The sequence below is a fragment of the Salvelinus alpinus genome, chromosome 2 (assembly GCF_045679555.1).
Source record: "Salvelinus alpinus chromosome 2, SLU_Salpinus.1, whole genome shotgun sequence".
NCBI lineage: Eukaryota > Metazoa > Chordata > Actinopteri > Salmoniformes > Salmonidae > Salvelinus > Salvelinus alpinus.
Window position 1 is genome coordinate 109082353 of NC_092087.1, and position 24646 is coordinate 109106998.

Sequence of the window (24646 nt, forward strand, 5' to 3'; positions counted from 1 at the left end):
AGACCAGAGCCCTATTCCCTATATAATCCTCTACTTTAGACCAGGGCCCAATTCCTTATATAATACTATACTTTAGAACAGAGCCCTATTCCCTATATAATCTTCTACTTTAGACCAGGGCCCTATTCCCTATATAATACTCTACTTTAGACCAGGGCTCTATTCCCTATATAATCCTCTACTTTAGACCAGGGCCCTATTCCATATATAATACTCTACTTTAGACCTGGGCCCTATTCCCTATATAATACTCTACTGTAGAACAGGGCCCTATTCCCCTTTATAATACTCTACTTTAGACCAGGGCCCTATTCCCTATATAATACTCTACTGTAGACCAGGGCCATATTCCCTATATAATACTCTACTTTAGACCAGGGCCATATTCCCTATGTTATACTCTACTGTACACCAGGGCCCTATTCCCTATATAATACTCTACTTAAGACCAGAGCCCTATTCCCTATATAATACTCTACTGTAGACCAGGGCCCTATTCCCTATATAATCCTCTACTTTAGACCAGGGCCCTATTCCATATATAATACTCAACTTTAGACCAGGGCCCTATTCCATATATAATACTCTACTTTAGACCAGGGCCCTATTCCCTATATAATACTCTACTTTAGACCAGGGCCCAATTCCCTATATAATACTCTATTGTAGACCAGGGCCATATTCCCTATATAATCCTCTAATTTAGACCAGGGCCCTATTACCTATATAATACTCTACTTTAGACCAGGGCCATATTCCCTATGTTATACTCTACTGTACACCAGGGCCCAATTCCTTATATAATCCTCTACTTTAGACCAGGGCCCTATTCCCTATATAATCCTCTACATTAGACCAGGGCCCTATTCCCTATATAATCCTCTACTTTAGACCAGGGCCCCATTCCTTATATAATACTCTACTTTAGACCAGGGCCCTATTCCCTATACAATACTCTACTTTAGACAAGGGCCCAATTCCTTATATAATACTCTACTTTAGACCAGAGCCCTATTCCCTATATAATCCTCTACTTTAGACCAGGGCCCAATTCCTTATATAATACTATACTTTAGAACAGAGCCCTATTCCCTATATAATCTTCTACTTTAGACCAGGGCCCTATTCCCTATATAATACTCTACTTTAGACCAGGGACCTATTCCCTATATAATACTCAACTTTAGACCAGGGCCCAATTCCCTATATAATCCTATACTTTAGACCAGGACCCCATTCCCTATATAAAACTCTACTTTAGACCAGGGCCCTATTCCCTATAAAATACTCTACTTTAGACCAGGGCCCTATTCCCTATGTTATACTCTACTGTAGACCAGGGCCCTATTCCCTATATAATACTCTACTTTAGACCAGGGCTCTATTCCCTATATAATCCTCTACTTTAGACCAGGGCCCTATTCCCTATATAATCCTCTACCGTAGACCAGGGCCCCATTCCCTATATAATAATCTACTTTAGACCAGGGCCCTATTCCCTATACAATACTCTACTTTAGACCAGGGCCCAATTCCCTATATAATACTCTACTTTAGACCAGGGCCCTATTCCCTATATAATACTCTACTGTAGACCAGGGCCCTATTCCCTATATAATACTCTACTTAAGACCAGAGCCCTATTCCCTATATAATACTCTACTGTAGACCAGGGCCCTATTCCCTATATAATCCTCTACTTTAGACCAGGGCCCTATTCCATATATAATACTCAACTTTAGACCAGGGCCCTATTCCCTATATAATACTCTACTTTAGACCAGGGCCCTATTCCCTATATAATACTCTACTTTAGACCAGGGCCCTATTCCCTATATAATACTCTACTTTAGAGCAGGGCAATATTCCCTATATAATACTCTACTGTAGACCAGGGCCCTATTCCCTATATTATACTCTACTGTACACCAGGGCCCTATTCCCTATATAATCCTCTACTTTAGACCAGGGCCCTATTCCCTATATAATACTCTACTGTAGACCAGGGCCCTATTCCCTATATAATACTCTACTTTAGACCAGGGCCCTATTCCCTATATTACACTCTACTGTAGACCAGGGCCCTATTCCCTATATAATACTCTACTGTAAACCAGGGCCCTATTCCCTATATAATCCTCTAATTTAGACCAGGGCCCTATTCCCGATATAATACTCTACTCTAGACCAGGGCCATATTCCCTATGTCATACTCTATAGTAGACCAGGGCCATATTCCATATATAATCCTCTACTTTAGACCAGGGCCCTATTCCATATATAATACTCAACTTTAGACCAGGGCCCTATTCCCTATATAATACTCTACTTTAGACCAGGGCCCTATTCCCTATATAATACTCTACTGTAGACCAGGGCCATATTCCCTATATAATACTCTACTTTAGACCAGGGCAATATTCCCTATGTTATACTCTACTGTACACCAGGGCCCTATTCCCTATATAATACTCTACTTAAGACCAGAGCCCTATTCCCTATATAATACTCTACTTTAGGCCAGGGCCCTATTCCCTATATAATCCTCTACTTTAGAACAGGGCCCTATTCCATATATAATACTCAACTTTAGACCAGGGCCCTATTCCCTATATAATACTCTACTTTAGACCAGGGCCCTATTCCCTATATAATACTCTACTGTAGACCAGGGCCCTATTCCCTATATAATACTCTACTGTAGAACAGGGCCCTATTCCCTATATAATACTCTACTTTAGACGAGGGCCCTATTCCCTATATAATCCTCTACTTTAGACCAGGGCCCTATTCCCTATATAATACTCTACTTTAGACCAGGGCCATATTCCCTATATAATACTCTACTTTAGACCAGGGCCCTATTCCCTATATAATACTCTACTGTAGACCAGGGCCCTATTCCCTATATTATACTCTACTGTACACCAGGGCCCTATTCCCTATATAATCCTCTACTTTAGACCAGGGCCCTATTCCCTATATAATACTCTACTGTAGACCAGGGCCCTTTCCCTATATAATACTCTACTTTAGACCAGGGCCCTATTCCCTATATTACACTCTACTGTAGACCAGGGCCCTATTCCCTATATAATACTCTACTGTAAACCAGGGCCCTATTCCCTATATAATCCTCTAATTTAGACCAGGGCCCTATTCCCGATATAATACTCTACTCTAGACCAGGGCCATATTCCCTATGTCATACTCTATAGTAGACCAGGGCCATATTCCATATATAATCCTCTACTTTAGACCAGGGCCCTATTCCCTATATTATACTCTACTGTACACCAGGGCCCTATTCCCTATATAATCCTCTACTTTAGACCAGGGCCCTATTCCCTATATAATACTCTACTGTAGACCAGGGCCCTTTCCCTATATAATACTCTACTTTAGACCAGGGCCCTATTCCCTATATTACACTCTACTGTAGACCAGGGCCCTATTCCCTATATAATACTCTACTGTAAACCAGGGCCCTATTCCCTATATAATCCTCTAATTTAGACCAGGGCCCTATTCCCGATATAATACTCTACTCTAGACCAGGGCCATATTCCCTATGTCATACTCTATAGTAGACCAGGGCCATATTCCATATATAATCCTCTACTTTAGACCAGGGCCCTATTCCATATATAATACTCAACTTTAGACCAGGGCCCTATTCCCTATATAATACTCTACTTTAGACCAGGGCCATATTCCCTATATAATACTCTACTTTAGACCAGGGCCCTATTCCCTATATAATCCTCTACTGTAGACCAGGGCCCTATTCTCTATATAATACTCTACTTTAGACCAGGGCCTTATCCCTATTCCCTATATAATACTCTACTGTAGAACAGGGACCTATTCCCTATATAATACTCTACTTTAGGCCAGGGCCCTATTCCCTATATAATCCTCTACTGTAGACCAGGGCCATATTCCCTATATAATACTCTACTGTAAACCAGGGCAATATTCCCTATGTTATACTCTACTGTACACCAGGGCCCTATTCCCTATATAATACTCTACTTTAGACCAGGGCCCTATTCCCTATATAATCCTCTACTTTAGACCAGGGCCATATTCCCTATATAATACTCTACTTTAGACCAGGGCCCTATTCCCTATATAATCCTCTACTGTAGACCAGGGCCCTATTCCCTATATAATACTCTACTTTAGACCAGGGCCTTATCCCTATTCCCTATATAATACTCTACTGTAGACCAGGGCCATATTCCCTATATAATACTCTACTTTAGACCAGGGCCCTATTCCCTATATAATACTCTACTGTAGACCAGGGCCCTATTCCCTATATAATACTCTACTTTAGACCAGGGCCCTATTCCCTATATTACACTCTACTGTAGACCAGGGCCCTATTCCCTATATAATACTCTACTGTAGAACAGGGACCTATTCCCTATATAATACTCTACTTTAGGCCAGGGCCCTATTCCCTATATAATCCTCTACTGTAGACCAGGGCCATATTCCCTATATAATACTCTACTGTAAACCAGGGCCCTATTCCCTATATAATCCTCTAATTTAGACCAGGGCCCTATTCCCGATATAATACTCTACTCTAGACCAGGGCCATATTCCCTATGTTATACTCTACTGTAGACCAGGGCCATATTCCCTATATAATACTCTACTTTAGACCAGGGCAATATTCCCTATGTTATACTCTACTGTACACCAGGGCCCTATTCCCTATGTAATACTCTACTTAAGACCAGAGCCCTATTCCCTATATAATACTCTACTTTAGGCCAGGGCCCTATTCCCTATATAATCCTCTACTTTAGACCAGGGCCCTATTCCATATATAATACTCAACTTTAGACCAGGGCCCTATTCCCTATATAATCCTCTACTTTAGACCAGGGCCCTATTCCCTATATAATACTCTACTTTAGACCAGGGCCCAATTCCCTATATAATACTCTACTGTAGACCAGGGCACTATTCCCTATATTACACTCTACTGTAGACCAGGGCTCTATTCCCTATATAATACTCTACTTTAGACCAGGGCCATATTCCCTATATAATCCTCTAATTTAGACCAGGGCCCTATTCCCTATATAATACTCTACTTTAGACCAGGGCCATATTCCCTATGTTATGCTCTACTGTAGACCAGGGCCCTATTACCTATATAATACTCTACTTTAGACCAGGGCCCTATTCCCTATATAATACTCTACTGTAGACCAGGGCCATATTCCCTATATAATACTATACTGTAGACCAGGGCCATATTCCCTATATAATACTCTACTGTAGACCAGGGCCCTATTCCCTATATAATACTATACTGTAGACCAGGGCCCTATTCCCTATATAATACTCTACTTTAGACCAGGGCCCAATTCCCTATATAATACTCTACTTTAGACCAGGGACCTATTCCCTATATAATACTCAACTTTAGACCAGGGCCCTATTCCCTATATAATACTCTACTTAAGACCAGAGCCCTATTCCCTATATAATACTCTACTTTAGGCCAGGGCCCTATTCCCTATATAATCCTCTACTTTAGACCAGGGCCCTATTCCATATATAATACTCAACTTTAGACCAGGGCCCTATTCCCTATATAATACTCTACTTTAGACCAGGGCCCTATTCCCTATATAATACTCTACTTTAGACCAGGGCCCAATTCCCTATATAATACTCTACTGTAGACCAGGGCACTATTCCCTATATTACACTCTACTGTAGACCAGGGCTCTATTCCCTATATAATACTCTACTTTAGACCAGGGCCATATTCCCTATATAATCCTCTAATTTAGACCAGGGCCCTATTCCCTATATAATACTCTACTTTAGACCAGGGCCATATTCCCTATGTTATGCTCTACTGTAGACCAGGGCCCTATTACCTATATAATACTCTACTTTAGACCAGGGCCCTATTCCCTATATAATACTCTACTGTAGACCAGGGCCATATTCCCTATATAATACTATACTGTAGACCAGGGCCATATTCCCTATATAATACTCTACTGTAGACCAGGGCCCTATTCCCTATATAATACTATAATGTAGACCAGGGCCCCATTCCCTATATAATAATCTACTTTAGACCAGGGCCCTATTCCCTATATAATCATCTACTTTAGACCAGGGCCCCATTCCCTATATAATCATCTACTTTAGACAAGGGCCCAATTCCTTATATAATACTCTACTTTAGACCAGAGCCCTATTCCCTATATAATCCTCTACTTTAGACCAGGGCCCAATTCCTTATATAATACTATACTTTAGAACAGAGCCCTATTCCCTATATAATCCTCTACTTTAGACCAGGGCTCTATTCCCTATATAATCCTCTACTTTAGACCAGGGCCCTATTCCATATATAATACTCTACTTTAGACCTGGGCCCTATTCCCTATATAATACTCTACTGTAGAACAGGGCCCTATTCCCCTTTATAATACTCTACTTTAGACCAGGGCCCTATTCCCTATATAATACTCTACTGTAGACCAGGGCCATATTCCCTATATAATACTCTACTTTAGACCAGGGCCCTATTCCCTATATAATACTCTACTTTAGACCAGAGCCCTGACAGACAGACAGACAGTGTGTTATAACAGAGTGATATCACTAGGTGGCAAGGTGAGTCTCTTCTCCCAGACAGACAGACAGACAGACAGACAGACAGACAGACAGACAGACAGACAGACAGACAGTGTGTTATAACAGAGTGATCTCACTAGGTGGCAAGGTGAGTCTCTTCTCCCTGACAGACAGACAGACAGACAGTGTGTTATAACAGAGTGATCTCACTAGGTGACAAGGTGAGTCTATTCTCCCTGACAGACAGACAGACAGACAGACAGACAGTGTGTTATAACAGAGTGATCTCACTAGGTGGCAAGGTGAGTCTCTTCTCCCAGACAGACAGACAGACAGACAGTGTGTTATAACCGCAGGACCCATAACTTCACCTAACAACAACATAGACCTACTGTAGTACCCATAACTTCACCTAACAACAACATAGACCTACTGTAGGACCCATAACTTCACCTAACAATAACATAGACCTACTGTAGGACCCATAACTTCACCTAACAACATAGACCTACTGTAGGACCCATAACTTCACCTAACAACATAGACCTACTGTAGGACCCATAACTTCACCTAACAACAACATAGACCTACTGTAGGACCCATAACTTCACCTAACAATAACATAGACCTACTGTAGGACCCATAACTTCACCTAACAATAACATAGACCTACTGTAGGACCCATAACTTCACCTAACAATAACATAGACCTACTGTAGGACCCATAACTTCACCTAACAATAACAGAGACCTACTGTAGGACCCATAACTTCACCTAACAATAACAGACCTACTGTAGAACCCATAACTTCACCTAACAACAACACAGACCTACTGTAGGACCCATAACTTCACCTAACAATAACAGACCTACTGTAGAACCCATAACTTCACCTAACAACAACACAGACCTACTGTAGAACCCATAACTTCACCTAACAACAACATAGACCTACTGTAGGACCCATAACTTCACCTAACAACAACATAGACCTACTGTAGGACCCATAACTTCACCTAACAACAACATAGACCTATGACTATAAATAATTTAATATTTACAGGTGAAACAACTAAAATGTATTTTTCATGACATTTCATAACCTGATCACCAGATAATTTTGTGAATAATCCCAATTGACTACTCTGTAATTTGATGTCATTCTAAATGTCCCGAATAACGGAAAATAGCTCTGTGTGTTGTACAATAGCCCATCCATCAAGGAACAGTTCTCTCTCTACACATGAGCTAAGTATCTCCGTGTCCAAACAGACTAACGAGATCCTACTGTAAATCAAGCAGACAATAACACAATATAAACATCAATTTGTTAGGGATGTTGGATCCAACGTGGAGCACGGCATAACTGTCTTTACCAGAGTAATGAATGAAGAAGCACTTTGGTTGTTGTTGCATGTCGTGATGTTTGTCATGTGACTGGCACTGGCAGAAAATGATTTCCTGGATCAGCTATTGATAGTTGAACATGTGACTGTTACTAAATTGCTACAGTATTAAGAATGATGTGTAATTATTGAACCAGTTATATGCATATCATATTTTCTGGGCCTGAGTAGCAGGCAGTTTAATTTGGGCTTTTCATCCAAAATTCCAAACGCTGCCCCCTACCCTAGAGAAGTTAAGCTCCAGATCTTGGGTCTCGACCACCGCCCTGTGCAACTGGGTCCTGGACTTTCTGACCGGCTGCCCCCAGGTGGCGAAGGTAGGAAACAATATCGTCACCCCGTTGATCCTCAACACTGGGGTCTCCCACAAGGGTGCGTTCTGAGCCCTCTCCTGTACTCCCTGTTCACCCATGACTGTGTGGCCATGCACGCATCCAACTCAATCATCAAGTTGGCAGACAACGCTACAGTGGTCGGCTTGAATACCAACAACGACGAGACGACCTACATTGAGGAGGTGAGGGCAATCGGAGTGTGGTGTCAGGAAAATAAGCTCTCACTCAACATCAACAAAACAAAGGAGCTGATCGTGGACTTCAGGAAACTGCAGAGGGAGCACCCCCCATTAACATTGACGGGTCAGTAGTGGAGAAGGTGGAACGTTTTTAGTTCCTCGGCGTACACATCACAGACAAACTGAAATGGTCCACCCACACAGACAGTGTGGTGAAGAAGGCGCAACAGCGACTCTTCAACCTCAGGAGGCTGAAGAAATTTGTCTTGTCACCGAACACACTCACAAACTTTTACAGACGCACAATCGAGAGCATCCTGTCGGGCTGTATCACCGCCTGGTATGGCAACTGCACCGCCCTCAACCGCAAGACCCTCCAGAGGGTGGTCCGGTCTGCACAACGCATCACCAGGGCAAACTACCTGCCCTCCGGGACACCTACACCACTCGATGTCACAGGAAGGCCAAAAAAGATCATCAAGGACAACAACCACCCGAGCCACTGCCTGTTCACACCGCTATCATCCAGAAGGCGAGGCCAGTACAGTTGTATCAAAGCTGGGACCGAGAGATTGAAAAACAGCTTCTATCTCAAGGCCATCAGACTGTTAAATAGCCATCACTAACATAGAGAGGCTGCTGCCAACATACTGTCTCAATCTCTGACCACTTTAATAAATGGACCTAATAAAAGGTATCACTAGTCACTTTAAATAACGCAACTTTATTAATGTTCACATATCCTACATTACCCTCATATGTATATACAGTATTCTATACCATCTACTGCATCTGCCAATGACGCACGGCCATCGCTCATCCATGTATTTATATGTACATATTCTTATTCATCCCTTACATTTGTGTGTATAAGGTAGTTGTTGTGAATTTGTTAGATTACTTGTTAGATATTACTGCATTGTCGGAACTAGAAGCACAAGCATTTCGCTACAGTCGCATTAACATCTGCTAACCATGTGTATGAGACCATTAACACCCGCTAACCATGTGTATGTGACCATTAACATCCGCTAACCATGTGTATGTGACCATTAACATCCGCTAACCATGTGTATGTGACCATTAACATCCGCTAACCATGTGTATGTGACCATTAACATCCGCTAACCATGTGTATGTGACCATTAACATCCGCTAACCATGTGTATGTGACCATTAACATCCGCTAACCATGTGTATGCGACCATTAACATCCGCTAACCATGTGTATGTGACCATTAACATCTGCAAACCATGTGTATGTGACCAATAACATCTGCTAACCATGTGTATGTGACCAATAACATCTGCTAACCATGTGTATGTCACCAATAACATCTGCTAACCATGTGTATGTCACCAATAACATTAACATCTGCTAACCATGTGTATGTGACCAATAACATCTGCTAACCATGTGTATGTGACCATTAACATTAACATCTGCTAACCATGTGTATGTGACCATTAACATCCGCTAACCATGTGTATGAGACCATTAACATCCGCTAACCATGTGTATGAGACCATTAACATCCGCTAACCATGTGTATGTGACCATTAACTTCTTGCAACTATAGGGGGTGCTGTTTCGCATTAGCATAATTTGCTCTACAGATTAAACTGCCTAGTACTCAATTCTTGCTCGTACAATATGCATATTATTATTATTATTGGATAGAAAACACTCTCTAGTTTCTATAGCCGTTGGAATTTTGTCTCAGTGAAACAGAACTCAATCTACAGCACTTTTCATGATAGGGAGTCAGATTTCAGACATCTTGGCCCCTGATCTGGAGTCAGTTTAAATGTCCGTGTAAATGCTATGGAGAAACAGACACTTCTTACGTCTTCCCCTGGATGTCAGTACGTGATGACGCTTTGAATGGAGTCGATTGCGCAATCAGTGCCTCTATAAATCACCAAATACCGGAAGTAGCGTTCTTTTGGACTCTGCGCTCAACGCAAGAAGGACATCTGACTGGCCTTTTTCCAAGCCTTGGTTTAGCCAGTAATATAGCGCCGGTCATGTTTTAACTCGTAATAGGTGTTAAAAACATCATACGGTAGTTAATTTAAACCGTTTTATAGCAATTTATATCCGTTTAGTGCGATTTTGAGGCATTGCTTTGTAATACACTTTGAAGAGCCGGGCACGTTTCGGGGTCCCGGTCGTACGTTAGTGGGCATTTCGACGGACAAGTGGACATCTTTCGACCAAAAGAAGATTAGACCCAAGAAAGGATTCATTGCCCAAGATTCTGATGGGAGAACAGCTCATAGTAAGAACAGTTCATGATAAATCGTGTTTTTGTCGAAAAATGTTAAACGCTTATGCCGCCATTTTGTTTGCTATAGCTTCGCTTGGCGCAACCTGTATTGAAAAGTAAGGATAGTTTAAAAAATGTAATTCCGCGATTGTATTAAGAATTAAATTGTCTATCAATCGCTGTCCACCCTGTATTTTTTAGTCAAGTTTATGAGTATTTATGTATAAGACTAGATCACTGTCTAATATGGCGCACGACATTTTCTGACCAGCTGGGCTACTTTTGTCATTGTCTAACCATGATTTTGGTGGCTAAATATGCACATTTTCAAACAAACTCTATATGTATGTTGTAATATGATGTTTACAGGAGTGTCATCGGAAGAATTCTGAGAAGGTTAGTGAAAAAATTAATATATTTTGGCGATGATAACGATATCGCTCTCTTTGGCTTGAATCAGTGCTCGGGTAACGTTTGCATATGTGGTATGCTAATATAACGATTTATTGTGTTTTCGCCATAAAATACTTAGAAAATCTGAAATGTTGTCTGAATTCACAAGATCTGTGTCTTTCCATTGCTATGTGCTGTGTATTTTTAAGAAATGTTTTATGATGAGTAAATTGGTAATACAAGTTGCTCTCTGTAGTAATTCTAGTCGCTTTGGTGAGATTTGTGATGGTGGCTGCAATGGCAAACTATGATTTATACCTGAAATATGCACATTTTTCTAACAAAACCTATCCTATACCATAAATATGTTATCAGACTGTCATCTGATGAGGTTTTTTCTTGGTTAGTGGCTATCAATATCTTAGTTTAGCCGAATTGGTGAGAGCTACTGGTGGAGAGAGAAAATGGTGGACAAAGAAAAATGGTGTCTTTTGCTAACGTGTTTAGCTAATAGATTTACATATTGTGTCTTCCCTGTAAAACATTTAAAAAATCTGAAATGGTGGCTTTATTCACAAGATCTGTATCTTTCATTAGGTGTCTTGGACTTGTGATTTAATGATATTTAGATGCTACTATTTAATTGTGACGCTATGCTAGCGATGCTAATCAGTGTGGGGGGGGGGGGGTGCTCCCGGATCCGGGGTTGAGGCTCGTGAAAGGTTAACATCCGCTAACCATGTGTATGTGACCATTAACATCCGCTAACCATGTGTATGTGACCATTAACATCCGCTAACCATGTGTATGTGACCATTAACATCCGCTAACCATGTGTATGTGACCAATAACATCCGCTAACCATGTGTATGTGACCAATAACATCCGCTAACCATGTCTATGTGACAATTAACATCCGCTAACCATGTGTATGTGACCATTAACATCCGCTAACCATGTGTATGTGACCATTAACATCCGCTAACCATGTGTATGTGACCATTAACATCTGCTGACCATGTGTATGTGACCATTAACATCCGCTAACCATGTGTATGTGACCAATAACATCCGCTAACCATGTGTATGTGACCAATAACATCCGCTAACCATGTCTATGTGACAATTAACATCCGCTAACCATGTGTATGTGACCATTAACATCCGCTAACCATGTGTATGTGACCATTAACATCCGCTAACCATGTGTATGTGACCAATAACATCCGCTAACCATGTGTATGTGACCAATAACATCCGCTAACCATGTGTATGTGACCATTAACATCCGCTAACCATGTGTATGTGACCAATAACATCCGCTAACCATGTGTATGTGACCATTAACATCCGCTAACCATGTGCATGTGACCATTAACATCCGCTAACCATGTGCATGTGACCATTAACATCCGCTAACCATGTGCATGTGACCATTAACATCCGCTAACCATGTGCATGTGACCATTAACATCCGCTAACCATGTGTATGTGACCATTAACATCCGCTAACCATGTGTATGTGACCATTAACATCCGCTAACCATGTGTATGTGACCATTAACATCCGCTAACCATGTGTATTTGACCATTAACATCCGCTAACCATGTGTATGTGACCAATAACATCCGCTAACCATGTGTATGTGACCATTAACATCCGCTAACCATGTGTATGTGACTATTAACATCCGCTAACCATGTGTATGTGACCATTAACATCCGCTAACCATGTGTATGTGACCATTAACATCCGCTAACCATGTGTATGTGACCATTAACATCCGCTAACCATGTGTATGTGACCATTAACATTTGATTTGACCCCCCGCAAGATGTGTCAGGTTTGTCAATTTATTAATTGTCTTTTGGTTGAAACCCTCCTGTCAATGTTGAGTAAGGACGCACACCTGATTACGCATATAGAGGTAGGACTAGTCTCCCTGATTACGCATATAGAGGTAGGACTAGTCTACCTGGTTACACATATAGAAGTAGGACTAGTCTACCTGGTTACACATATAGAAGTAGGACTAGTCTACCTGGTTACACATATAGAAGTAGGACTAGTCTACCTGGTTACACATATAGAAGTAGGACTAGTCTACCTGGTTACACATATAGAAGTAGGACTAGTCTACCTGGTTACACATATAGAAGTAGGACTAGTCTACCTGGTTACACATATAGAAGTAGGACTAGTCTACCTGGTTACACATATAGAAGTAGGACTAGTCTACCTGGTTACACATATAGAAGTAGGACTAGTCTACCTGGTTACACATATAGAGTAGGACTAGTCTACCTGGTTACACATATAGAAGTAGGACTAGTCTACCTGGTTACACATATAGAAGTAGACCTAGTCTACCTGGTTACACATATAGAGTAGGACTAGTCTACCTGGTTACACATATAGAAGTAAGACTAGTCTACCTGTCCTGAGCACTAATGTAGATCTATAAATGTGCCCATTTGGGGATGTCTGACAGTATTTCTGATTGTCTTAACGCTGCACCACTAATGAGTTGTGGAGCTTCTCAAAGCACATTTTTTTCTCACCTCAAACAGCAAGTAAACAAAGTCTAATCAAAATCAATTGCAAATGAGAATAACTCCTCAAAATATTTCCAGCTCTTGCCCTTTCGATAACCACTCGGCACAAAAGGGAAAAACGTAATGTGCTGATCCAGTGGAAATGTCAAAACACCTGATTACTTCTTATCACTTTCACAAATAGCCTACAGCTGTGTCGGTCGAGAACTCACAGGCACGGGAAACTGAGGGCCCAGAATATTTTATACAATGTTTCAAGTTCGTTATGGACAGGCCATGTGATTTATAGGACAGTTATTTGCAATGTTTTTATTTGTTGGCTATATGTAGGCTATTTTTTACATAGGTGGCAATGGCAATAAACGTTACTTTTAGATTTGTATAATTTTCATTTAGATAGAATGTAGATTAATCACAGAATGATTGAGATACTATTATAAATGAAATGAAACTGTTCCAGTAAAATGAACATATGAAAATCATAACTGTCACCAGATCAGTAGAAATGGTAAGATAGATTTGCACTCCAAATGTAGGTTGCCGACTGCTTGTGTAGCCGATTACCAGCAACGTCAGAATGTATGAAGGCCAGCAGGAGGAGGTGGTTCAGGAAGAGTTTCTTCTCTTCTGGTTGGGCGTTATTGATGTAATGGCATGGAAATAAATGCTGAATATTATACAATGACTTATAAACAGCTCTAACAATTTGACCCTACAGGAAATCTACACTGGCAATTCTAGAATATACTATATAGCCTCGAAACCTGGTTAAACTATCATTATGACATCATGGATGAATTCTAGAATATACTATATATCCTAGAAACCTGGTTAAACTATAATTATGACATCATGGATGAATTCTAGAATATACAAAATAGCCTAGAAACCTGGTTACACTATCATTATGACATCATGCATGGGCAGTCCTTGTATTCATAGTGTAGTGAATTCAGGGGGTAGCCCTGAGCTGGACTCAAACCTGGGTCCAGCGACTGTCAAGCCAACACCTTATAACTGTTACACCAAGATGTCTGAACTTCTTGACGAGGTCGCTAGGTGTTGGATTACGGTTGATACAATAGCTTTCTCTATGAATTTGAGAGTGGTTACATTTCTCCAGCCCCCATCCCTCAGCTGTTTACCAAAACAAGTCTCTGGGCAGCCATTTTGTTGCTGTTTAAATACTAGGTTGTCCCTTTAAAAGAGCCACACAAGAATCAATCAACCAATAACAAAGCTGTAATTCCACCACTGTTTTGCTAATAAGATGATGGATGGGGGTGGAGAAATGTAACTACTTTCAAATTCATAGACAGACCTATGGATGAAAGGACTGACCATCCATGATATCAACATTATAGTTTTAACCATGTTGAGGCGATACAGTGTTGATTTACATTGTTTCTATACATTGGAGTACAAACAATCTTATTAGGGGTTCTGATGGGGTACAACAGATGAACTAAGCTCATGAGGCATGTGTTATATTCTTCAAGAATCAATGGCTAGAAATAAATAGTTTAAAAGTCAAAATATGGATGTAGCAATTGCAGATTTCCCCTTTACCACCATACATCCTTCCAGTCGTCTGCTGCCAATGACTGGAACGAATTTCAAAAATCGCTGAAGCTGGAGACTTATATTTCCCTTACCAACTTTAAACATCAGCTATCTGAGCAGCTAACCGATCGCTGCAGCTGTACATAGTCCATCTGTAAATAGCCCACCCAATCTACCTACCTCATCCCCAAACTGTTTTTATTTACTTTTCTGCTCTTTTGCACACCAGTATCTCTACTTGCACATCATCATCTGCTCATTTATCACTCCAGTGTTAATCTGCTAAATTGTAATTCTTCTCTACTATGGCCTATTTATTGCCTACCTCCTCATGCCTTTTGCACACACTATATATAGACTTTCTTTTTTTCTACTGTCATTGACTTGCTTATTGTGTTATTGGCTTGTTTATTGTATGTTATTCCATGTGTAACTCTGTGTTGTTGTCTGTGTCACACTGCTTTGCTTTATCTTGGCCAGGTCGCAGTTGTAAATGAGAACGTGTTCTCAACTGGCCTACCTGGTTAAACTATCATTATGACATCATGGCCTACCTGGTTAAACTATCATTATGACATCATGGCCTACCTGGTTAAACTATCATTATGACATCATGGCCACCTGGTTAAACTATCATTATGACATCATGGCCACCTGGTTAAACTATCATTATGACATCATGGTCACCTGGTTAAACTATCATTATGACATCATGGTCACCTGGTTAAACTATCATTATGACATCATAGCCACCTGGTTAAATAAAGGTGAAATAAAAAAAATTAAACATCAGTTCAACAACTGCAGAGTTTGTGTCTCTGTTTTTAAGACAGTACTTACTAGTGTTAATCAGGGAACGGTCTCTCAAAACCATATTATGGCTAAGTTCATCCTTAGAACCATTGGATGCCTTAAGATGCGTTTGGGAAACCGGGCCTAGATATCCAGTTTCCTCCTCCTCCTTTTTCGATGTGACAGTCATCTCCCCCTCCTCCTCTTTCACCCCAAAAGCTGCATCCTCCTCTTCTTTTACTGTAAAATCCTCTTCCTCTTTGAACGCGTCTTCCTCTTCTTTCACTGAAACGTCTTTCTCTTCTTGTTTAACTGCAACAGCCTCACCCTCTAATTCTTGTTTAACTGTAACAGCCTCGCCCTCTAATTCTTGTTTTACTGTGACATCCTCCTCTTCCTCCTCCTCTTTCACCAGAGCTCCTTTCTCCGTCCAGCAGTCCTCCTCTTCATTAACAAGAGAGTAGCTTAGTGACCTCATGGTTGGAGATGTTAGCTAGCTAGGCTAATGCTAACTTAACCAGCCCGCTAGATGAATAAAAACAATACCGTAAATATGAAAATTATGAAATTAAAAGGGATAACTAACTAGACGTCAGAAGTGGGTTTAAAACACAGTGGCTAATATACACTAAAGCGTCTAAAGCTCTTTGTTGGTTCGTCTATTTTGTCTAGCAAGCTCCCGAGGTGTCTGACTAACTGTTGCTGCTGTTGAAAGAAGCGTTCCGTCCACTAGATTATACGTCACAGTAGCAGCATTGCCTTAAAGTCGCAGACCGCAATCTGCTGACTGGAGTGGGTAACGCAGTTGAGTAAAATGTCAATTTAATTTTCAGACAAAAGGTAGGTAGGAATCAGGAACATAGCTAGTCCTAAAATGTTAATTACCACCCCCCCCCCCTAAATAATTCAATATCAGTCAATATATTTTTTTCTCTGATTTCTTATTTTCGTCAACCGTTCCATCGCATCATCTACTTTTTACCGGGCCGGCACTAGGACCGGGGGAGGCTGCTGCACTAGTGACTGTTATACTTTCTTCAGCAAAGATGGCGGACATAAATACTGGGAGAGAGGGGTAACCCTACACAGAACTGAAGTGGATCAAAGATGTCGGACAGATATACTAGGATGGAAGCAAAAACTGTAAGGGATTATATCGTCATAAAAAAATCATGCAAAAACATGTACAGTTGACAGGAATGTTAGTTCATGTAGAGACAAACGATTATGCATTTTTTTAACATAAAAGTTATTTACGAAAATCGCGATTTAGCCAGCTAGCTGACTAGCTAACATTAGCCAGCTAGCTGACTAGTTAACATTAGCCAGCTAGTTGACTAGCTAACATTAGCCAGCTAGCTGACTAGTTAACATTAGCCAGATAGCTGACTAGCTTACATTAGCCAGTTAGCTGGCTAGCTTTATGGGTGTTGTGACATGAGTATGAAATTGTAATTCTGGTTGTTTTAGGGACTCATGAAACAACCAGCAAACCAGGCTTTCGTTTTGTGTAACAGTGGATGTATAGAATCTAGCTAGCTGAAGAATTTACAGCAAATTGAATATACAATTTTGTAAGTTTGCCTTGCTGATATTTACCATGCAGATAGATGAAATAACGTAGCTAGCTATGTTCTTGCTTATTGTGCAGTGGATGATTAAAATCCCTGTATGCCCATGGATGTATAGCTAGCTAGCCGATCTGTGTATGGACCCAAACGTTTGGTATACATATTAGTCCAGAACCTAGCTATGAACCTCAGCTATCATAGCCAGTTGTATCAACTGCAAAACAGCCTGAATGACATTAATGAAGCCTATGGATTGAGTAGAATATAATATCATGTTGTGCCAAGGATGCAAGTCGTATATACATGTAGTTATTACCATGCATGAGATCCCCACATTGTAGCCTGTACATTTAATATATTCACTGATCATGTACTCTACCTTGGCAAATAAAGGTGCAGTTTAGGTATGAATGTCTTTGAGATGATTATTCAGTCATATCCAATACCAGGAGTATCAAATTCCAGTCTTTGAATGACACTGTGTCTGCATGTATGTATTACAATTCTACACTTCAACAGTGTTTACCAATCTTGGTCCTGGGACATCAATGGTTACACATTGTAACTAATAGACTAGAAACAGGATTTAACTAGTCAATTCATATATACAGAAATATAATGTTAAAAACAGAACACTACACTTCCTATGCATCATGTAAATACTCCAACACCGGTTCATCTCAACATCTAATGCCCTTCATCTGCATTGATCTGATAAACACAGGATAGGTGGAGTATTTCATCACATTACACTTCATTTCAACCAGTAGAGAATGTGAAACGCTTTATTGAAAAGCTCATTATCCAAGTGTTATAAATACAAGTTCAATCTGTCCTTCAATCTGTTGTGAATTATAAAAACAGAGGAAGAAAGAGGAGGTGGAGAGAGAGGTGTAAAAGACAGAAAGGGAAAGAGGTAAGCACATAGGAGCAGGGAAGGCAGCACATGATTAATGAATCACAGTGCTACATAAATATTCTCTCAGTTCATCACCATTACATAATAGTGTCTCTAGTCGGCCCAAAGGTTATCTTAAAAGCAGGTGAGGTGGCGATGATGGGACTAGGGGTTGGCATCCTCTCACATGAAAACATATCTGCAGACGAGAGACAGATGGAGAGAGAGAGCATGTTTAAGCCTTGTGTTTTTATTTATATTCTAACATTGTTAGTCATCAATCAGGAGGTGAAATGCAAAACTGACCTTGGATCATTAACTCTGGGACTACTGCATCTCTCTGTATTTCAATGTAAAGCAACTCTTTAATAATACTTCCTGTGTAATATAAACTGACCTGGGATCATTAACTCTGGGACTACTGCACCTCTGTCTGTATTTCAATGTAAAGCATCTCTTTAATAATACTTCCTGTATAATATAAACTGACCTGGGATCATTAACTCTGGGACTACTGCATCTCTCTGTATTTCAATGTAAAGCATCTCTTTAATAATACTTCCTGTTGACCTGACCAAGTGACCTCTCACCTCTGATCATGCTGTGCCCTCTATGTAGCCAGTTCAGATGCGGGAGGGGTTCACCGACACAGCTGATATAACCTAGAGGATTTAGGGAGAAGGGGAGAGAGGGATGAAGTGAAGGAGAGAGACTGTTATTGAGAAAATAAGGTAGTTAAAGCCACAGTGTTCAACAGGAATCTGTGTGTGGCCTCACCTGGTGTCCACACCACACTAAGTGGCTGCAGAGTACTTTATGCTGAAAAACATGAACGGACACAAGAGGACAAACAATTATAGCATAGTTATAGAAATAATGAAGTGTCTTACTATTCTCTATGGTTGGCCCTCTTGCCTATTCTTTGAAGGTGGAAGGAGCCACAGTTATACACCTGAGCCTGCTTACTGCACAACACAATCCATCAATCAGATTGATACATGAGTGTGTAGGTGTGGGTTATAGGATGTCTAATTGTTCTACATTTCTTCAATATGGGTGATTTAAAATAGCCTGTTTTATTTTTGCACAGACATCACACCCTCACCTAAACAGCACCCTCACCTGAGAAGTAGAAATCAAAGGGAGAGAAACTGTGAATTGAATAACTGCAGTTGACATAGCTAAGTAAATGGAAGAATACTCTTATTGCAATGTGAATAGCTCTTAAAAGAGCCTTTGGTTGTGCATAGTGTAGTCTATGGTGTTGCCAGGGAACAGCACCCTCTTAAAAGAGCCTTTGGTTGTGCATAGTGTAGTCTATGGTGTTGCCAGGGAACAGCACCCTCTTAAAAGAGCCTTTGGTTGTGCATAGTGTAGTCTATGGTGTTGCCAGAGAACAGCACCTTCTTTGAAGAAGTAGGAGGTGAAGATCTCCTGCACATGGATTGCCTCTCTTGCTGCGTTGTTGGATTCCATCCTTGAAACATCCTGCAGAGCAGCAGACTCCTCCTCTGGGACACGGCGGCGAGCTGCAGATCCCCTCCTGGTCCTCGTGTCCATCCTCATTAAGTTACGCAGGACACAGGTAGCCTTCACACACCTGAATTCCTCCAGGAGGCAGTCCCAGATGACCTTGGTCACCCAACCTTGCAGTGCCCTACACGGTAACTGTAGGCAATCGTTTTGAAGGAATCTCCAGTTACAAGGTATCTGTAGGAATATGGAAGACAATGTCATTATTAGACTTTTACATCACCAGGTCATTGTGGATTACTAAAGTATAATATCCCTGATAACAAATCATGATAACATTGGATTGATAGATGCATGGGCACATATATGTACATGTGTAGCATGTGACAATAACAGGATCATATCAAGGATGGCATCACAAATGACTACATAAATACCACTTGAAGCTTGATGATGAGTTGATCATTTGAATCAGCTGTGCAGTGCTGAGGCAAAAACAACAATGTGCCTCTTTGAGTCCCCAGGACTGAGAACCACTGCTCTTCATTGGGACCTCTTCATATGTAGACTGGCTTTCATAGCGCTCTTTATCTGAGGACAGAATACCTCACAAGAAACACACTTCATTATAGTCAAATTACACCACACTGAATATTATGTTACTATTATCTCCGTCCTCACTTCTAGGGACAGGAACTACACAAAGTACCTGCCCTATCCAGAATAGCCTCCTCTCTCACTGACAGTTGGGGCTGCTTTCCTTTCACCCTCCTCCATGGCTGTTAGCTAGCTACCTACAAATGCATTTGGAGTTTGTTTTTTACAGTGATAAATAGATAGCTAGCTAATATGAAGCGAGGTAGCTGGTGATATTTAATTCACTTAGCTATCTATACAGTATTTGAAGTTGGTTAGATAGCTAGCTAGCCAAATAGCTGGCTCATTTAGCAGCTCATTTGAGTTAGCCTGCACTGTAGCTAGTTAGCTAATAATACATCGTTGTTTCTTTACATTTCCAAAATCTATTTACTTACTTGAATAGGTTCTCCGAGCCATGTGGACAACTGGAAACAGGGCAGCAAAGTTTGTCACCAGTGCGTTTTAGAGGATATTACTATTGAACTATGTACCCATTTAATAACCAGACCTTCATACCAACTTGCTCTGGTCTGAATTCTTGACGGAGTCACAGCGGGCGGCCTAAGCGGCATCTAGTCCATCTGCTGACTGGACGAAGTTGAGTAAAATGTAGATTTTATTTTCAGACAAGTTAAGTTAAATATAAATAACTCTAGGGTATCCTCTAGGGATTCTTGAGACATCCCTACCCTAAACCCTAACCCCTAACTTAACCATTTTAAATGTCAACTTCAACGGGCTAGGGACGTCCCAAAGATGTATCGCTACCTGAAAATACATGATCTAAGTGATTGATAGTTGGTATTCATCAGTCATAAAGCCTTATTTACTTTAATGAACTACTAAAATAGTGATTTTGTCAGACAGCAGCTCTACACTTTATTGACTGACTGATCCAGTCATCCTTCCATCCCTCCTCAGCCTTCCTCTCCTCTGAAGACCCAGTGAGGGTGGAGCTCAGTCAGCGAGCTGTTGAGGGACTGGTTAGGAAGAACACTTCTACAGCCAGAGAGGTAAGAGGTCACACATGGTTTAGATGGTAAATATTTTTGTCCCCTTAGTGCATGGGTGTCAAACTCTGGCCCGCGGGCCAGATTTGGCCCGCGGGGTAATTATATTTGGCCCGCGAGACAATACCAAATTACTACTAGAGCTGGCCCGCCGGTATTATACAGCGCATTCACCGCTAATACTACGAATCCCATAATGCTCTGCTGTTGTTTTCGCGCGCCAATCAGGACAGGACCCAGAAACGCCCTCTCCTCTGTGACAGTAGTCATAGCAACATAGACGCTACAACTGTCAGCGCGCTATCCCTTCCCAAAAATGGCGAAAAGAAAGGCAGAAAACAGGAGCTTTCTGGACAAGTGGGAGGCAGAATATCTTTCTCTGTGACATCTCGAGCCATCTCGATGCGCTGAACCTGCAGCTTCAGGGGCGGGGGCGCATCATCACAGACATGTACGCTGCAGTGAGGGCCTTTAAAACTAAACTGTGCCTGTGGGAGAATCAGATGCTGCAAGGAAACCATTGCCATTTTCCCTGCTGCCAAACCATAAAAGCGCAGATCTCTACCGCCGTGTTCCCATGCGCACAGTTTGCTGAAAAACTCAGTGTTCTCGCCGCTGAGTTTAGCCGGCGATTTGCCGACTTCGATGTCCAGAAATGTAGGTTTGAACTGCTTAGTAATCCCTTCGCAGTTGATGTGGAAAATGCACCAACCAACATCCAAATGGAGCTGATTGAACTCCAGTGCAACGACACGCTGAAGTCAAAGTATGATGCTGTGGGCGCCGCACAGTTTCCACGGTTCATCCCTGACACAATGCCTCAGCTCCGCACCCAAGCTGCTCAGATGCTCTCCATGTTCGGCAGCACTTATCTATGCGAGCAACTTTTCTCCTCGATGAAGATGACCAAAACAACTCACAGGAGACGTCTGACTGATGAACACCTTCGCTCGATACTGAGGATTTCTTCAGCTCAGAGCCTGAGCCCAGACATTGATGAACTAGCATCCAAGAAGAGATGCCAGGTATCTGGCTTGGGCACATCAGATTAGATCAGTGTGCAATAATTAATGTTTTCTTTGTGCACTTTTTCTTGCTACAAGGCATGGGCTTGAATGGTTGATTGATTTATTATCATTTTATTTGTAAAATTATTAGCCAGTGGAAAAAGTTTATTTTGGTATTTAAATCAGAAGGCTGCAAATAGAAAAGAGGCATACAATTTTTATTTAAATTTTATTTATTTAATAAATGAATGCCATTGATGTGTTTTTTCATTTGAAATTCGATTTTGCATGTCTCCACTATTAAATTATATATTGTATGGTAATAAGCGATGCTTGTTCCATATTCAATGTTAAAGCAAAACTTGTTTGGGTCCATATTAAAAGGTTCATTTGTTCAATGTTGGCCCGCGACTTTGTTCAGGTTTTACATTTTGGCCCACTGGGTATTTGAGTTTGACACCCCTGCCTTAGTGGTTCATCACGTAAGCAAAAGGGAATATGTTCCATCATCTGTGTTTATTTACATTAGTGCAAATTGTATTGGTGTAATTTCTCACCCCTTTTGGCTGTATGAAAGTTAATTTCCCCTCAGGCACACATTTGTTCTTTGATATTATGAAGGTCATTTGTGTCAAATGTACTTTTCCCCACTCCTTCACCCCATCTCTTTATATTGCTTATGCATATTCAGTGCATTCATTTAAGATGATTGATGAGAAAAGTATCGTCCAACTCTGGGGTATCTCACTGCACCCTCAAATGTCATGTTTTGAAATATACAGACAGGCAGATTAAAAGTAATTTTACATTGTATAACTGTACTTCTGACAGCCAACTTTCTAACTCCGCCCATAACTTTATGACATCATAACATTCCCAGAAGGATTATTGAGTCATTGTTAGTTTTACACTGAAGACATGACTCTGCCGTTGTGCTGTAGAATTTGTGGATTTTGTCTCTTGTATAATAAGGGACTATCATTTGTCCCAACATCACAGGCCACAGACTTTGATGAGTTAAAGACTTCCAAAAGTGTTTCCACAGTTTAAGATCAACTGAGTTTTTTTTAATGGGGTTTCTCCCTGTGCACCTGCCAATGTAAATCCTTTGAACGAGACAAGTTACCAGACAGGACATATTGCTAATGTTCTTCCCATTAATAACCTGAATGACAATTAACTTGTGGGCGGTGGTGGTGATGACGTCCTATTGGATGACGTCGTCCATCGGGATTCCCCAAAAAAGAAGACGCTCTGGATTGATCACTGGAGTCAGATGTGAAGGAGGAGGTTGATCATCAGGAGTCAGATGTGAAGGAGGAGGTTGATCATCATGAGTCAGATGTGAAGGAGGAGGTTGATCATCAGGAGTCAGATGTGAAGGAGGAGGTTGATCATCATCATCAGGAGTCAGATGTGAAGGAGGAGGTTGATCATCAGGAGTCAGATGTGAAGGAGGAGGTTGATCATCAGTGAACCTCTAGGATTGTGGCTGGGCTGGCGTTTCCACTTCCAGCTTGGTCATATATTTTGATACATTGAATGTTGATACTGTGAATCTATGTTATATATTTGTACCTCCTGTTTCATGAAGTGATGTCACTAAGTACTGCCCCTATATATACAATGCATTCGGAAAGCATTCAGACCCCTTCACTTTTCCCACATTTTGTTACGCTACAGCCTTATTCTAAAATTGATTCAATAATTTTTTCCCCTCATCAATCTACACAATACCCAATAATGACATCACAATACCCCATAATGACATCACAATACCCCATAATGACAAAGCAAAAACAGGTAAATAAATGAAATAATTTGATTTCCTTTAAAAAACAAGGACATTTCAAAGTGACCCCAAACTTTGAATGGTAGTGTACATCTACATGATGTATTGTTACACCATGTAGGAGCAGTATAGACCTA

The 24646-nt window shown here is 40.9% G+C and overlaps 1 protein-coding gene across 2 annotated transcripts in view; it reads right to left on the reverse strand.

Annotated features, from left to right (window-relative positions):
- LOC139547888 (zinc finger protein 271-like) overlaps nucleotides 1-24646 on the reverse strand; it is a 163197-nt gene that overhangs the window by 110446 nt on the left and 28105 nt on the right. The window contains exon 2 of one of the 2 annotated variants that reach the window (XM_071357055.1): nucleotides 18916-20667. The exons of the other annotated variant lie outside the window; for it this stretch is intronic. Within the exon in view, the coding sequence (XP_071213156.1) occupies nucleotides 20477-20667 (191 nt within the window). The 3' untranslated portion in view covers nucleotides 18916-20476. Of the gene's footprint in view, nucleotides 1-18915; nucleotides 20668-24646 lie in introns of those variants that run through there. 2 annotated transcript variants of the gene reach the window in all.